The sequence below is a fragment of the Poeciliopsis prolifica genome, unplaced genomic scaffold, assembly GCF_027474105.1.
Source record: "Poeciliopsis prolifica strain line A6 unplaced genomic scaffold, Auburn_PproV2 SCAFFOLD016, whole genome shotgun sequence".
Classification (NCBI taxonomy): domain Eukaryota; kingdom Metazoa; phylum Chordata; class Actinopteri; order Cyprinodontiformes; family Poeciliidae; genus Poeciliopsis; species Poeciliopsis prolifica.
The window spans coordinates 8510817-8524656 of record NW_026562391.1 but is presented as its reverse complement, the minus strand read 5'-3'; the positions used below and the strand labels follow the sequence as shown (position 1 = coordinate 8524656).

The following is a 13840-nucleotide window of genomic DNA, read 5'->3' as shown; positions in this document are numbered from 1 at the left end:
AGAGAGTGGCTGAAGCAGGAGAAGCGGGGTTAACGGCGCTCAACTCATCTGGACTACCCGGGCTAACTTTAGCTACATGTGCTGAGGTCGATTCCGACTGCAACGATGCCCACGGTTACTTTACCGCCGAAGGAGAATGCTCTCTTCAAGAGGATTTTGGTGAGTTATTCCTTAAAGGGCCGCGCGGTCAACAGCAGCCGACTTTCGGGTCTTGATCATCAGTGAGCTGACAGCCGCTTCAGTATGATAGCAAAATGTCATCATTGAGTTAGCTAGCCCGCCAGCTAGCCTTGGGCCTTAATATGCGCTGTCACTGCTGTGCGTTAACGGCTGGCAGTGATATTGCGACTGTTCTGAAAAAAAAAAAACTTGTTGTTCATATTAAGCCACAGCGAATAGTGCAGTTGCGTGGCTGATGTTATGCACAGTTGACAGTCGGCTAGCGTCAGGGCCCGCCGTTTGTCACAACAAACAGCCTCCATGTAAGCTAACTCCCTAGCCACACGTTAGCCTCCAAGTTAGCTTCCACTTTCTCCCCTAATGGCTCACTTCTGAATGCAATGTGGCGTTTGGCTTTTCGCTTTTCATCAAATACAGACAGACACTCCATCTACTATACGTCCTACATTAGAAACAGGGGCTGCAACAAAGCTTTCGGGGAAATTTCGGGGTTCCTAACCGGCTAGCGCTTGTCAGCCTCGCTAGCGGGGGTAAGCGGTCTGTCAGTTGGTGTTGATTAAATGTCTTTTTTAGCGCTGTTGCGGCTGCTGTTCGCGATTAGCTCAGGGCAGATTGGGGTTGTGCGTTTCTTGCACGGAGGAAAATCACAACCAGGAGCGGTGTGCGAGCGTGTCACCGTGTTTGTAGCGGATTTTAGGCCCGCACGTTCATCCCAATGCTCCATGGACGCATATGCCTGTATGTAGCCTCGCTGTGAACTTGTCTGCACGCTGACAGGTGTGGCAAAAAAAAAAAAGAGTTACTAATCAAACTTTACTTCGGTTTGGTCATATTCTCACCGAAGGAACTGCTTTCTACTTCTACCGCGCTTTGTGTTGTGTGTGTGTATATATTGTTGCACTTTAGTGCGGGTGTCTGTACAGTAGTGACACACTTTCCAGGAACCAGTGTGTGCAGGTAAATCACCATTATCCGATTCAGATAAACATGATTGTTTTGAGAGCCGGTGGCTCTGCAGGGAGCCAGATGATGTTGACATCATTTAGCAGACTGCTGCCAATCAGCAGGTCTACATAAAAAATAAAAAAAAGGACTGTAATCTGCACTTGAATTTCCAAACTAATCACTTCTGCACATGGCACTGTGGTGTTGAGTGGTATTAAAGCTATAATCGGTTGTCAAATGGACAATTTTGACTCAATATTACTATTTTAGTCATCTTTAGAGGGATAAGCACAGTGTGTTCAAGTTCCATAGTAAGTGCTTAATAAGAAGTGTTCAAATCTCCCATACAATTAATTAAGTTACATCATATAGTCAGAAAGTGATTCTAAGCAACCTGCAAAGACTTATTTATTGGCATCTAAGATCTCAAATAGCTGCATTTGACAAAATGTAAAACTACGTTAACTGATGAATTACTTTAAATCATCAGCTGTCAAAAGCGGGTACATAACGCCCCCCTCGCTGCTGCGAATTACCGCCTGGTCTGTATGAAACTTTGGTTGGGAAACAGCTAAGATTTCACACCCTTAAACAATCCAGTATGTCCTCCTCATTTGGTGCTATGTGTTTTCTCTGACCAAATTCCATCAGTTGTTGCAAAAAAAAACAAACAAAAAATCATTACTATCAGTTATTTGTGCGCCAGTTTGTCAAATCAACACCAGTGACTTCAGCAGCATTAAGCGTATTGCAGAAAAAATAAGAGAAATCAGACAAACGTCGTATTTCTCCTTATAAAAAAATAACGTAAAACTTGGCTTTGGTTTCCTGTCGGGTTCTTCTCCAGCTCTTGTTAGGAGTGCACAGAAAAATACTTTATTTCTAATTTCCCAAAGTGGATCTGCAGCATAATATTAGATGAATAGGATGCTTGCAGAATAAGTTTTCGAACATGTAGAATTGGTTTGTGTTTAAAGTTGGATGTTCCACTGTCAGTGTGTTGTTTTGTTTTATTTTTTTTAAGTTTTTCCATTAGTAGAGCAGCCAAGTCTGTCGGCTGCTTCAACTGCTGCAGGTTAGCTTTTATTATCCGACCTTGCATATTTACGTGAAACAATTACAATTTGATTAGGAAAGGCACAGCATTTAGTATTTCTGTTGTGCACAATAAAAATGTGATGACAATGAATCAACATTAAAGCTTTGAGTTGTGATGTAGCATGACGAGCCAACAAGCTGCGGTGGCTGATTTCCAAACTTTTCTGTTTCAACAATAAACTGTTCAGCCAATCATTGCAGTCGACTGGCTATGCGGCACCTCAAACCCTGAGCTGCCGCATTGCATATCTGTAATATGTCACAGAACAACATTCCTTTAAATCCCAGGATTGTCAAGGCCTCAAAGACCACCTGCATGTCTGCACAAAAAAAATTATCTAGTTGTTTCAAGACATCTTTTTTTCTCGCCACAAAACATATAATAAGTAATTAAGAATGTTCTGAGAAATTTTCTGTTGGCCAAGCTCTTTGTTTGTTTTTATTTATTTATCATTTTTGACTGCCAGTTTGGAACTCAAGAATGTAGATCTTTTTTCTGAATGCACCATATCCAAGTGCCAGAACGTTTCGATGAAATCATACTCGGGCATGAAAGTTGACATATTTGCCTATTTTAAATTTCAATGAACTGTTTGGGCATAGATATGTAGGAAGCTATTTAAGGAAAACTGCATTGTTTTATACATGAGGCATGTCTGCATTTTAATTTGTGTCCTGGAGAGAGAGCGAGACTTTCAGCAGGTAACAGGAAGGCTGAAGAGAGTACAGAAACGTTACTGAGTTACATCCATTTGTTGCTGCAGCCTGGAAATGCTTCAAACTTTTGGTTGTTTTTAAATGTGAACGCCATTACAGTGTTTAAAGACATTGGTAAAACCAGCAAACGACAACTCAGGGCATTCCTAAAAATATCTGATCTTATTGGCTGCTGTTTAACTATTTCCAGATGTTTAGCAATAGAACGAGGAAAACTTTCTGATCTCACAAATGATTTCCTGAATTCATTAATTAAACTGAGCATTCTTGCAATATGAAAGTCAGCTTCCAGGCAGCATGATATGAAGTGCTGAGTAACATTGAAGCTTGCTGTGGCAGAGCTTTTTCTCTCTTTCAGTCTGACTTCCTTTCACACAGAATGTGGTGTCATCGCTGAAAACAGGCTTTGAAAAGTTTCGTCAGAATCAAATGTTGGCACCGGCAGAGAGCCCCTGCAGCGTGGAGACGCATGCTCCGACAGATTTTCTCTCCAACTCAGGGGGCCGAGTTATTTTTGTTTGGAGCATGTCGAGATAGCGCAGCTGGCTGCGTTAATGTTGCTAAATTTATTTTAAAATGCGCGGATGCTGCATACGGCGTTATCAGCGTTTGTGGCTCTCTGTTTTTTTTTTCTCTTTCTTTTGTTAAAATAAAAATTATTTGTAATGTGAAATTTAAGCAATTCTGCAGGATTCTTAACTTTTATGTAATTGTAAAAGCTTTTGGAGAAGTTCCTCTGTTTGAGAGTGGAAGCGTGTTTTTACAGATTATATATTATATTATTGTCATACGTGCATATTACTTTATGGGAGTTATAATTTGTACAGCGAAAAACATATTTCAGTTGCGAACCAACAGCTCTGTTTGGGAAATATCAGCTTTTCATGCACAAAGCAGGATTACAGTGGATATTCAGACACTTAATCGTCCAGCACAAGCAAATGTAGAGAAACAACATATCAAAGCCACAAACCGTCAGAAAAACCTATACTAACCATTTTCATTTGTCTACACCACATGTTGCGCTACCTCAACATTTTGTGTCATAAACAGGCTCATGTTCCAGCCAACTGTGGCATGCAAAGCTCATGTCATCCTCCTTCCTTTTTGTTTAATTTTAGCGGTTTGTGGGTCAGCGAAATGCCATCTGCCACATTAACTCTTCCTCTCTTATAAAAAAAAACAACCCCGTTGTCTCGCCCGACAGCCACTAATCAGCTTAGCAGCAGAGGCGATGTGGCGTTTGTTCAACGGCATCCCTAGATAAAGCTTCAGGGCAAAACGCTCCGCATTTCTGAAAATCTGCATATCTGCAAAAGGAGAAATGTTTTTTTTTTTCCTACTAATGGGGAGGAATAGTAATGTAAATGTAATGGCAGGTGTTCCCCTATTAATTAGATTATCATCAATGAAATAATTAATTTACAGAAAACCTCATGTAGCTTCATCAGAGACATCCATCAAGCATTTGTTTCTCATAATTAAAAAATCAAAACGTTACAGCATATCAATAAAATTGATGTCGACACAGAAGCGTTTGTTTTAAAAGTTTGTGTGCAGCATCTGCATTTAATTATTGGTTGGTCCTTTTGCATGAATTGCTGCATCAGTGCAGAGTTGCATGGAGGCGATCAGACTGCGGCGCTGCTGAGGTTTTAAAGGTTTGATAGCGATGTTAAGTTTGCGTCTGGGTCTGTTATCATTCATTTTCAGCTACAAACTACTTTATAGCTTCTCTATGAGGTTGTTACACCATTTTCAGGGAAAGAACACAGTGATACCATGTTCATTGGAGCAGATATTGTTGCTTTTTGGCAGTGTGGTAAGACACAGATTCCTGGTGGAAGATTAAATCTCCATAAAGCTTGTCAGCAGAAGCAAGCAGGAAGTGCTCTAAGAGTTCCTGGCAGACGGATGCAGCGCTCTGGAAACAGCCAGCTTCTTTGGCGTAGCTTCCTCCTGGAAAGTGTCAGTGACTTTCCTGCTGGATTACTGTCAGCCTAGCAGTCATTAGCCCCGTTATGTTTAGTCATCATTTCTAATTTTAAAAATCCCTTTTTTCTTTTTTTTTTTAAATTTTAATCTAATTCTCTGAGGTGTTTGCATTAGCTGCGATCAATAACCATCAAAATGAACAGAAGTAGAGGCTTGGAGTGCAGCACAGTGTGTGTGTGAAGATGTTTCTGAGATAATTAAGCTATTCAGTGAGCGTTCTAATCTTCTCAGATGCTTTGATTTGTCTGGATAAGGCCGAAAAGTGTGAAGCACATATGAGAGGTGGAAAACGTTCATCAGTTTTTCTGTAGATTTATTTGAGGTTTAAGTTCAGAAAGTAATTTCACTTTTCATTTGACTTCTTAGGACAGACTTTAGCACTATCTTGAGGGTTTCAGTGTAGATATCGGTGTCGTCTCCGGAGCCTAATGTCTTTTATCCCCCTGTCCTTTCACAGCGATGTTACGAGCACAAGCAGTACAGAAATGGGCTCAAGTTCTGCAAACAGATCCTGTCCAACTCCAAATTTGCAGAACATGGAGGTAAGAAAAGTGTTGTCTGATGGGAATTTTCCCCTCACCGTTTTCGTCAACTCTTTGCCGTGTCATATTCCTGCTGCAGAGACGCTGGCAATGAAGGGCTTGACCCTCAACTGCCTGGGGAAGAAGGAGGAGGCCTACGACCTGGTGAGGAGAGGCCTTCGCAACGACCTCAAGAGCCACGTCTGTATCCTGACTTATGTCAAGCCGCAAGGCGCGTTCAGTCTCTACGCTGCGTGTTATGCAACAGAACCGGTGGGTTGAATTCATCTTGCAGCGCGTCCTGTCACCGCAGCACAGCTTCGGCCTCTCCTGTCATTCTGAGGCCGGTGTAAAATCTGTGCACTCTGCGCAAAGACCACACCCTGTCTCTGAGCGGACTGCCTGGTATCTCTGTAGCTTCAGTCTGCTCTTATCTCGAGTTAGTAGCTGTGTGTGGAGTGGACCAAAAGGAACGCCTGCTCATAAATCAAGTGGGACCTTTCAGGGAGCAAATGCTTGGCAGCAAAGTCCCTTAATTAATATGATCTGTTGCAGTGATTTAGTTGACTTAATGTGGTTTATTCTAATAATTCTCCAGGTGTTATTGCTTCATATCATTACATGATTTAGTCTTTAGTTGTTTATTTGGCAAAGCAATTAGAGACAGCTGGTTTTACTGGTTTTAAAATGACTGGTTAACTGATAGTCTGGATAAAAGTCGATTCTGTATTTACAAACTTTGTTCCTCAGGATTGCCTCACTATTCTTTCTACATTCCTTTTTTAATTTCTACACCCTTGCCTCCATCTTTCCTCCTCCACTGCCTTATTTTCTTGGTCTCCTGGTTTGTTGCTTATTTAAATTCCTCCTTACACCATTCCTTTCTTCCTGATTTTATTCCACAATATTTCAAAGCTTTATTTAAACCTTGATTCAATAATTCTTCAGCAAATTTTGGTACTTTTTGACAGTTATACATAAAAAAATAGACTGAAAACTAGTGAAAAGTATTGAAATTGGACCTGAAAAATGTGTTGGGACAGTGTTGATTAAAAGCTTTGACAGGTCCACTGCCCTGACCATCGCGCCCTGACGCGAACAATTTGTCTCCTGGTCTCAGACGCTTTGGACGAACGGTGTGTGCTCTTTTCCTTAACTCTCCCCCGCGCCGCAGGCTGGCACGTCTACGGTTTACTGCAGCGCTCCGACAAGAAGTACGACGAGGCCATCAAGTGTTACCGCAACGCTTTGAAGTGGGATAAGGACAACCTGCAGATCCTGAGAGATCTGTCGCTGCTGCAGATCCAGATGAGGGACCTGGAGGGATACAGGGTGAGGCGGACCGGCCAAATCAAATCCTCTTGAGCCCAGCGAGCCTTTTGTGAGAAATAAGCTGGAAAAATGTTTGACCTTTGCTTTGAGTTAAAAAAGAAAATAATCAATTGTCGGCAAAGAAAGATTGTTTGTGATTATGCAGGTTGATTTGTCACCAGGCCCTTCAAGACTTCAGTGTGTTAGTCCTCACATTTCATGATTATCTCAGCCTGGGATTCAAATCTAGTGAGTGAATGGAACGCTGAGATAAATGTTGGGTTGAAGGGATTAAAAATATGAATGAAAGTGTAAAAAGCTTCTCTTTGAAAGGCTTTAGAGCAAACCTGACTCAGCAAAACGCTCCGCTCTACAGCAGGGGTCAGCAACCTTTGCCATTCAAAGAGCCACTTTTTTTCCTCACTGCTGCACAATAAAACTCGAATGGAGTGGCAAAAAACAACATTGTTTTTAAAATATTTCTACATAAAATGTTTTATTATGAAAGTTAAACTAAAATGTATTTTTGTTTTCAAATTTTAGAACCAAATCCTGTTACAAGACGGGGTGGAATTGATTTTGTAGAATGAAGCGAGGCTTTTCTGTAAATATGGAAAATGAAGATAGATGGGTTGCATACTTACTTGCATACTTACTTTTCAAAGCCTGCTGTAGAAACTCCTTGTGAAAAAACAACTATAATTATTATTTCTTATTGTCCAATCAAAAACTTTTAATTTTGGTATTTTTGGACGCTGGCACAAAACCTCTTTCTTCACTCCCTGCTCTTTTCCTCCTCCAAATATCAAATAATTACACATATCGGAACTCAAACTCGAAGAAGACATAAATATTTTCTTTGTTTCCGTAGGAGACGAGGTACCAGCTCCTGCAGCTGCGCCCCGCCCAGCGGGCCTCTTGGATCGGATACGCCATCGCCTATCACCTTCTTGAAGATTATGAAATGGCTGCAAAAATCATTGAAGAGTTCAGGAAAACGCAGCAGGTGAGATGCAATGAAGGCTGTGAGAACGAGGGACCGCTCTGTAAGACCAGAACGGAGTTTGTTGACGGATTTTGTCATGCTGTGCTTGACAGCTGCTGTTTAATTCACATAAGAGTTTTTTTTTTTCTGCTTAAATACTAGACTCTGAAATCAGACCAGCAGTGGAGCTTTACCCTCTTTGTCTGATGAGATTAGCCTGCTTCCTGCCTTTGTGCCCTCGGTGTAGCACGACAAGCAGACGCCTTTATAAACTTGTTTGGAGTTTCCTGTCCGGTGCAAAGGCAGGTTTCCATAGGTACCGGTCAGTAAAATCTCACAGAGGCCTTTCCCTGCCTGTTTCCGCCCAGACGTCTCCGGACAAGGTGGACTACGAGTACAGCGAGCTGCTGCTGTACCAGAACCAGGTGCTGAGAGAGGCCGGTCTGTACAAGGAGGCCCTTGATCATCTGTCCAACTACGAGAAGCAGATCTGTGACAAACTTGCCGTGGAGGAGACGCGAGGTGAGTCTCCCCCTGCCTTGCAAAAAAGTATTCACACCTCCAGTGTGCACCAGAAGGTGCTCCAATCAGGCGAGACCGTGGTGGTGGCAGCATCATGCTGTGGGGTTTTTTTTGTGTGCTTGAATTCCAGTCACTTTGTTCCACTGTGGACCAACAGCAGCTACTGGTTTGAGTTTTGCTGCCCAACATGAGGAGCAAGCGAGTACGGCAGGCCAACTTTACATTTAATTTAAAACGTAGCTGTTTCACATCCCCCTCTGAGTCACAAATATTTGAAATAAAGAATTCGACCGGGTACATATGGACGGAGGTGTCAAATATCTCTGCAATAAAGTGTCAAATAATTCCTCAGTTAAGTATCATTTTCATAATTTGTGCTGTTCCCACTCATGTGTCCCACACTACTGTTTTCAGTGAGTTCAGTAATCTTGAAAAAGCTTTAAGCATTTCTACCAGTTTTTAACTTTTCTCTGTTTGAAACATTGTTTCACATTTTCTTCTATTAAACATAAATGTATCTGGATTTTCAGGATTGAATCTGCCCACCTTGACATTTAAGATGTACAATGTTATTATTAAATATTCAGCTTTATGATGTTGTATGACATTAAATTGTTTCGGGTCATTATCTCACATCTCTCTCAATCTCAGTTAATTTAAACAGGAACATGTTGTTCAACTTAAATAACTGTCCCCTGTGAAACAAGTGACTGTGTGGGGAAAAAAGTAAATGGTTGTTTTTCACATTTTCAAGGAAAACTTGCAAATCATTTATTCAGTCCAGTAAAACTTGACAGTCTTGGCAGAGAAACTACAGTCATTTTAATATTCAACACGGGAAATAAAATCTGATCTTGTCAGCTTCGGCTGACAGATATTTGATCAAAAGCCCAATAATGAAGGCGTGGCCGACTCCAGTCATGAAGAGTCGGCGTCCTGCGTGATTTGCACTTTTGCAACATGTCAGCATGGAAGACGTTTCTAAAGTCGTGTTCTTGCAGGAGAGTTGCTGTTGAAGTTGGAGCGCCTGGACGAAGCCACAGAGGTCTACAGGCGTCTGCAGGAGAGAAACCCGGAGAACTGGTCCTATTACCACGGCCTGGAGAAAGCCCTGAAACCCAGTAGGATTGATCTGGGAGTTGGACATCATAGTTAACCACTCTGGTTTTATGAGGCGCAGCTAAATGTAGTTTCTTTTATCAGGCAGCGTTGAGGAGAGACTCAAGATCTATGAAGAAACCTGGGAGAAGTTTCCTAAGGGGCTGGTTCCTCGAAGGCTGCCGCTTAACTTCCTCTCAGGTATGTCTAATGATGTGGCAACTTTAGCTTAAACTAGATCATTTGAGAAACTCTTTAAAGTGTTTTCTAGATTTACTGATTCCTTTTTTTTTTTTTTTGAAAACTGAATTTTTCTTTACGTGCAGGTGAGAAGTTCAGGGAGTGCCTGGACAGATACCTGAGGATGAACTTCAGTAAAGGCTGCCCGCCTGTCTTCACCACGCTCAAATCGCTGTACAGTGACAAAGAAAAGGTGAGATATTGCAGAAATGAAATTTTGACATTTTTGTGAAACTGATGGGATTAAAGGAAACATGATTCACTTTCCTCTCTGCCATTGAGATCGTCTTTGCTCTTTCTCTTCTCAGGTGGCAATTATAGAGGAATTAGTGGTCAGCTATGAAACGTCGTTGAAAAGCTGTCGAATGTTCAGCCAGAACGGTAAGTGGGAAGTAATTTTATTAACAAAATTTTGACAAAAAGCCGTGTATTAAGATGTTTTCACTGCTTCAGACGACGGTAAGGAGGAGCCTCCCACCACGCTGCTCTGGGTGCAGTACTTCCTTGCTCAGCACTACAACATGATCAGCCAGCAGACCCTGGCTCTCGAACACATCAACACCGCCATCGACAGCACGCCCACGCTCATCGAACTCTTCCTCATCAAAGCCAAGATTTACAAGGTAGCAAAACGTCACGCCACACGCAAGGGACTGTGTGTGTGTGTGTGTGTGTGTGTGTGTGTGTGTGTGTGTGTGTGTGTGTGTGTGTGTGTGTGTGTGTGTGTGTGTTTGAGTCGAGGGCTGCAGCTCTGTTGCCCCAAGTGACCGTCTTCTTCCCCGACACAGCACGCTGGGAACATCAGAGAGGCGGCTCAGTGGATGGACGAAGCCCAGACTCTGGACACCGCCGACCGGTTCATCAACTCCAAGTGTGCCAAGTACATGCTGAAGGCGGGCATGATCAAAGAGGCGGAGGAAATGTGCTCCAAGTTCACCCGGGTGAGAAATATCAAAAGGTTGCAGGCATGTTTAGTCGTTAGTTTTTGTCCAAATGTGAGCTGAGAAGCTCAGTCCTCATTGGCTTTTGCCTCTATTAAGACAATGGATGTAATTATTGGATTTTTCTGGAAAGGTTGCAGTGGGACCAAAAATGATTAGAATATAAAGTGTTTTTCTTTTCTATTGAAATTATAGTGTGGTGATTAGGGCTGAAGTGATTAATCAGATTAATTGCGATGAATTGATTATTGCAGTAATCAATTCATCGCAATTAGTAATCAGTAGCTATCTGGAGTGTAGACTCTTTAAAAAGCCATTTGCTATTCAGAGCAATAGGTAATCCAAAAATACATGCATTTTCTTCAGCGTGCCATTGTTTTTAATTCGATTGACAGAATAATCGATCATTAAGTAATCATTAGTTGCACCCCTTGTCGGATATCTGCCTTTTGTGTTGTACCAGCTTTACTTTGGATGTTCTCCCAGAGTGAACTGAGACTACAGTCGCCCTCTGCAGGAGTTACATCTGCTCTGATCTGCCTGTGTTTCTCATGTTCCCCCAGGAGGGGGCGTCAGCGGTGGAGAACCTGAACGAGATGCAGTGCATGTGGTTCCAGACCGAATGTGCGCTCGCCTACAAAGCCATGAACAAGTTTGGAGAAGCCCTGAAGAAGTGTCACGAGATCGAGAGGGTTAGTCTCTACGTCGGCTGCTTCCTGCCGCTTCATCGCACGTCGCTCCTCTGTTTGAGCTAAAACTCTTCTTCGTTGCTCCGAATAGCATTTTGTGGAGATCACAGACGACCAGTTCGACTTCCACACCTACTGCATGAGAAAGATGACGCTACGCTCCTACGTGGACCTCCTGAAGCTGGAGGATGTTCTCCGCATGCATCCCTTCTACTACAAGGCTGCCACCACGGCGATCCAGATTTACCTGAGCCTGCATGACAATCCCCTGACGGACGACAGCAAAGAGCTGCAGGCGGACACCGGTGAGGGGAAAAAGAATCAGCCCGAGATCATTGTTCACACTCATTCTTCCAAACAGTTCAGCAAACAAAAGCTGAAAATGTTTGATTCAGCTCTAAGTTGTCTTTGCGACGTTATTCTGCAGCCAACCTGTCTGATAAAGAGCTGAAGAAGCTGAGGAACAAACAGCGAAGAGCCCAGAAGAAAGCGCAGCTGGAGGAAGAGAAGAAGAACGCGGAGAAGGAGAAGCAGCTGAAGAACCAGAAGAAGAAGAAGGAGGATGACGACGAGGAAATCGGGGGGCCAAAAGAGGAGCTCATTCCCGAGAAACTGGTCAAGGTTGGTGACGGAACAAAAAGGGAGCAGATTATCAGAAACTGATGGTGATATTAATGTAATTATTGGTTCTGTCTTTTTGCAGGTAGAAAGTCCGCTGGAGGAAGCAGTCAAGTTCCTGACGCCGCTGAAGCATCTGGTTAAAGACAAGATTGAGACGCACCTGTTGGCCTTTGAGATTTACTTCAGGAAAGGTTGGCCAGTCGCCTTTTCTCCTCCTACTACTTTAAAAGCTTCTTCTCTTTTCACTCTTTGCTAATCTCTGCTCTCCTTGTAGAAAAATCCCTATTGATGCTCCAGTCGGTGAAGAGAGCCCTCAGCATCGATCCGGACCACCCATGGCTTCACCAGTGTCTGGTGCGCTTCTTTAAAGGAGGTAAGGCCCAGTTTCTAGTTCTGTTGCGTCGCAGCAAACATTTCTTCTCCTCTGCAGTGACCCATCATGTCTCATCTTCTGTCTTTCTTCAGTTTCGGAGAGCAAGGAGCTGCCGGACGTGGTCAGGACGGTGCTGAAGCAGGAAATCACCCGGCTGTTTGGAGACAGCAACGCTAAGAGCTTCAACCAGGCCTACCTCACCAAGCACTCAGACTCCATACCACACCGACTGGCTGGTGAGCAAATGTCATGTTGGGTACAAATATGTAGAACGGCGACAGTAGAGCCAGTTTGATGTGTTATTTAGTCACAATGCTGCTCCCTTGTGGTTCTTTATTGAACTGTAAGCCGATCGTTGTGTCCTTTTGTTTGGCTTAATGTACAAAAGTGAAACCTAAACTTAGTTCAGGACTCTTGACTTTGATCTGAAATGTGCTTCTTGAAAATAATTGTTCTGCTTTATGGCAAAACTTAGACAAGTGTCTGTAGCGTCATCGGTGAGGGCAGCATATTGTGGAATCAAATATCATTCCACTTCATGTGACTTTGTTCACTGCAACGACTCTACAAAGTTTCAAACTTGAGGATCAGAAACGCGGTGCAGAAGAAACAGCTGCTCTGTTTTACAAGCACGGCGTTGCGTTCCCTCAAAGTCACGTTGTCTTCGTCCTGCAGCTGCGAAGATGATGGTGTATCTGGACTCGTCAACGGAAACAAAAGCAGCAGAACTGGCCACATCACTGGACGAGTCGCTCAACAACAGAACTATACAAGTACGCACTCACTCAACGAATCTACTTTTCATATCTTTCAGCGGCACTATTTACACTGTTCCTCTACTAATTTAAGTTGTTTCTAAGAATTTTTTTAAAGACTTATTTTATTAATTACGCGTCACATTCTTTTGCACAAGATGAAGCAAGACTAGGATTTTTCCATTTTTTGGCACAAAATAAATGAATTATGATATCTGGCTGCCGTTGCAGGCCTGAATAATTTGGAGCTGCTTCCTCATTTCTCCCCTGTCCATCTCTTCCTGTGAAACAGACCTGCACAGAAGTCCTGGATTGTCTTCGGAGCGGCTCGCTGGGAGACTGTAAAGAACACGCGGAGTCGTACCGTGCCGAGTGTCACAAGCTTTACCCGTACACGTTAGCTTTCATGCCCCCCGGCTACGAGGAGAACACAAAGATGGCGAATGGAGACGTTTCCACAGAAACGGAGGAGCTAGCCAACGAGATGTAAGCGCTGCAGAAGAGCGGCGGTTAAGAAAAGGAGTTGGGCTGAGCACAGAGCCTTGTGGTACGCCAGGCAGCCATTTTTTTTTCTTTCTTTCTTTTTTTTTTTTTTATTTTTTAAAGAGCCAGAAACAGGAAGCAAAAGAGGGTGTTTGGTCCTCTGGCTCTCCTTAATCTGGTCTGACCTGGCATGGCTCGGCTCTCTCCCATGTGGGTGAACTTCAGGACTGTGTGTGTGCTGAGTGCGTGCGAATGTATTTGTCGGTTTAAAGGGGGGGAAAAAGAGGAAGATGACGGAGCAAACATTTTACTTTTTAACAGTCTGCAACCAAGTTGAACTTGCAAATAAATAGTCATCGTGAAACA

At 43.0% G+C, this 13840-nt stretch overlaps 1 protein-coding gene across 1 annotated transcript; it reads left to right on the top strand.

The window, feature by feature from the left end:
* Positions 1 to 13595, top strand: naa15b (N-alpha-acetyltransferase 15, NatA auxiliary subunit b). Its single transcript, XM_055041268.1, has 20 exons — positions 1 to 159; positions 5393 to 5477; positions 5557 to 5661; positions 6631 to 6788; positions 7639 to 7773; positions 8121 to 8274; positions 9276 to 9395; positions 9478 to 9573; positions 9699 to 9805; positions 9921 to 9993; positions 10066 to 10235; positions 10401 to 10553; positions 11117 to 11245; positions 11334 to 11547; positions 11670 to 11863; positions 11946 to 12054; positions 12138 to 12236; positions 12329 to 12472; positions 12912 to 13009; positions 13284 to 13595. The coding sequence occupies exons 1-20, from the start codon at positions 106 to 108 to the stop codon at positions 13479 to 13481; spliced, it is 2595 nt and encodes an 864-aa protein (XP_054897243.1). The 5' UTR covers positions 1 to 105; the 3' UTR covers positions 13482 to 13595.
* The last annotated feature ends 245 nt before the right edge of the window (positions 13596 to 13840 follow it).

Bases quoted from the DNA above. Each gene is read 5' to 3' on its own strand.
- naa15b (XM_055041268.1), top strand. From the start codon at position 106: ATGCCCACGGTTACTTTACCGCCGAAGGAGAATGCTCTCTTCAAGAGG. The intron at 10,554-11,116 runs GTGAGAAATATC...ATGTTCCCCCAG, and splicing joins TGTGCTCCAAGTTCACCCGG to GAGGGGGCGTCAGCGGTGGA. The intron at 12,055-12,137 runs GTTGGCCAGTCG...CTCTCCTTGTAG, and splicing joins TGAGATTTACTTCAGGAAAG to AAAAATCCCTATTGATGCTC.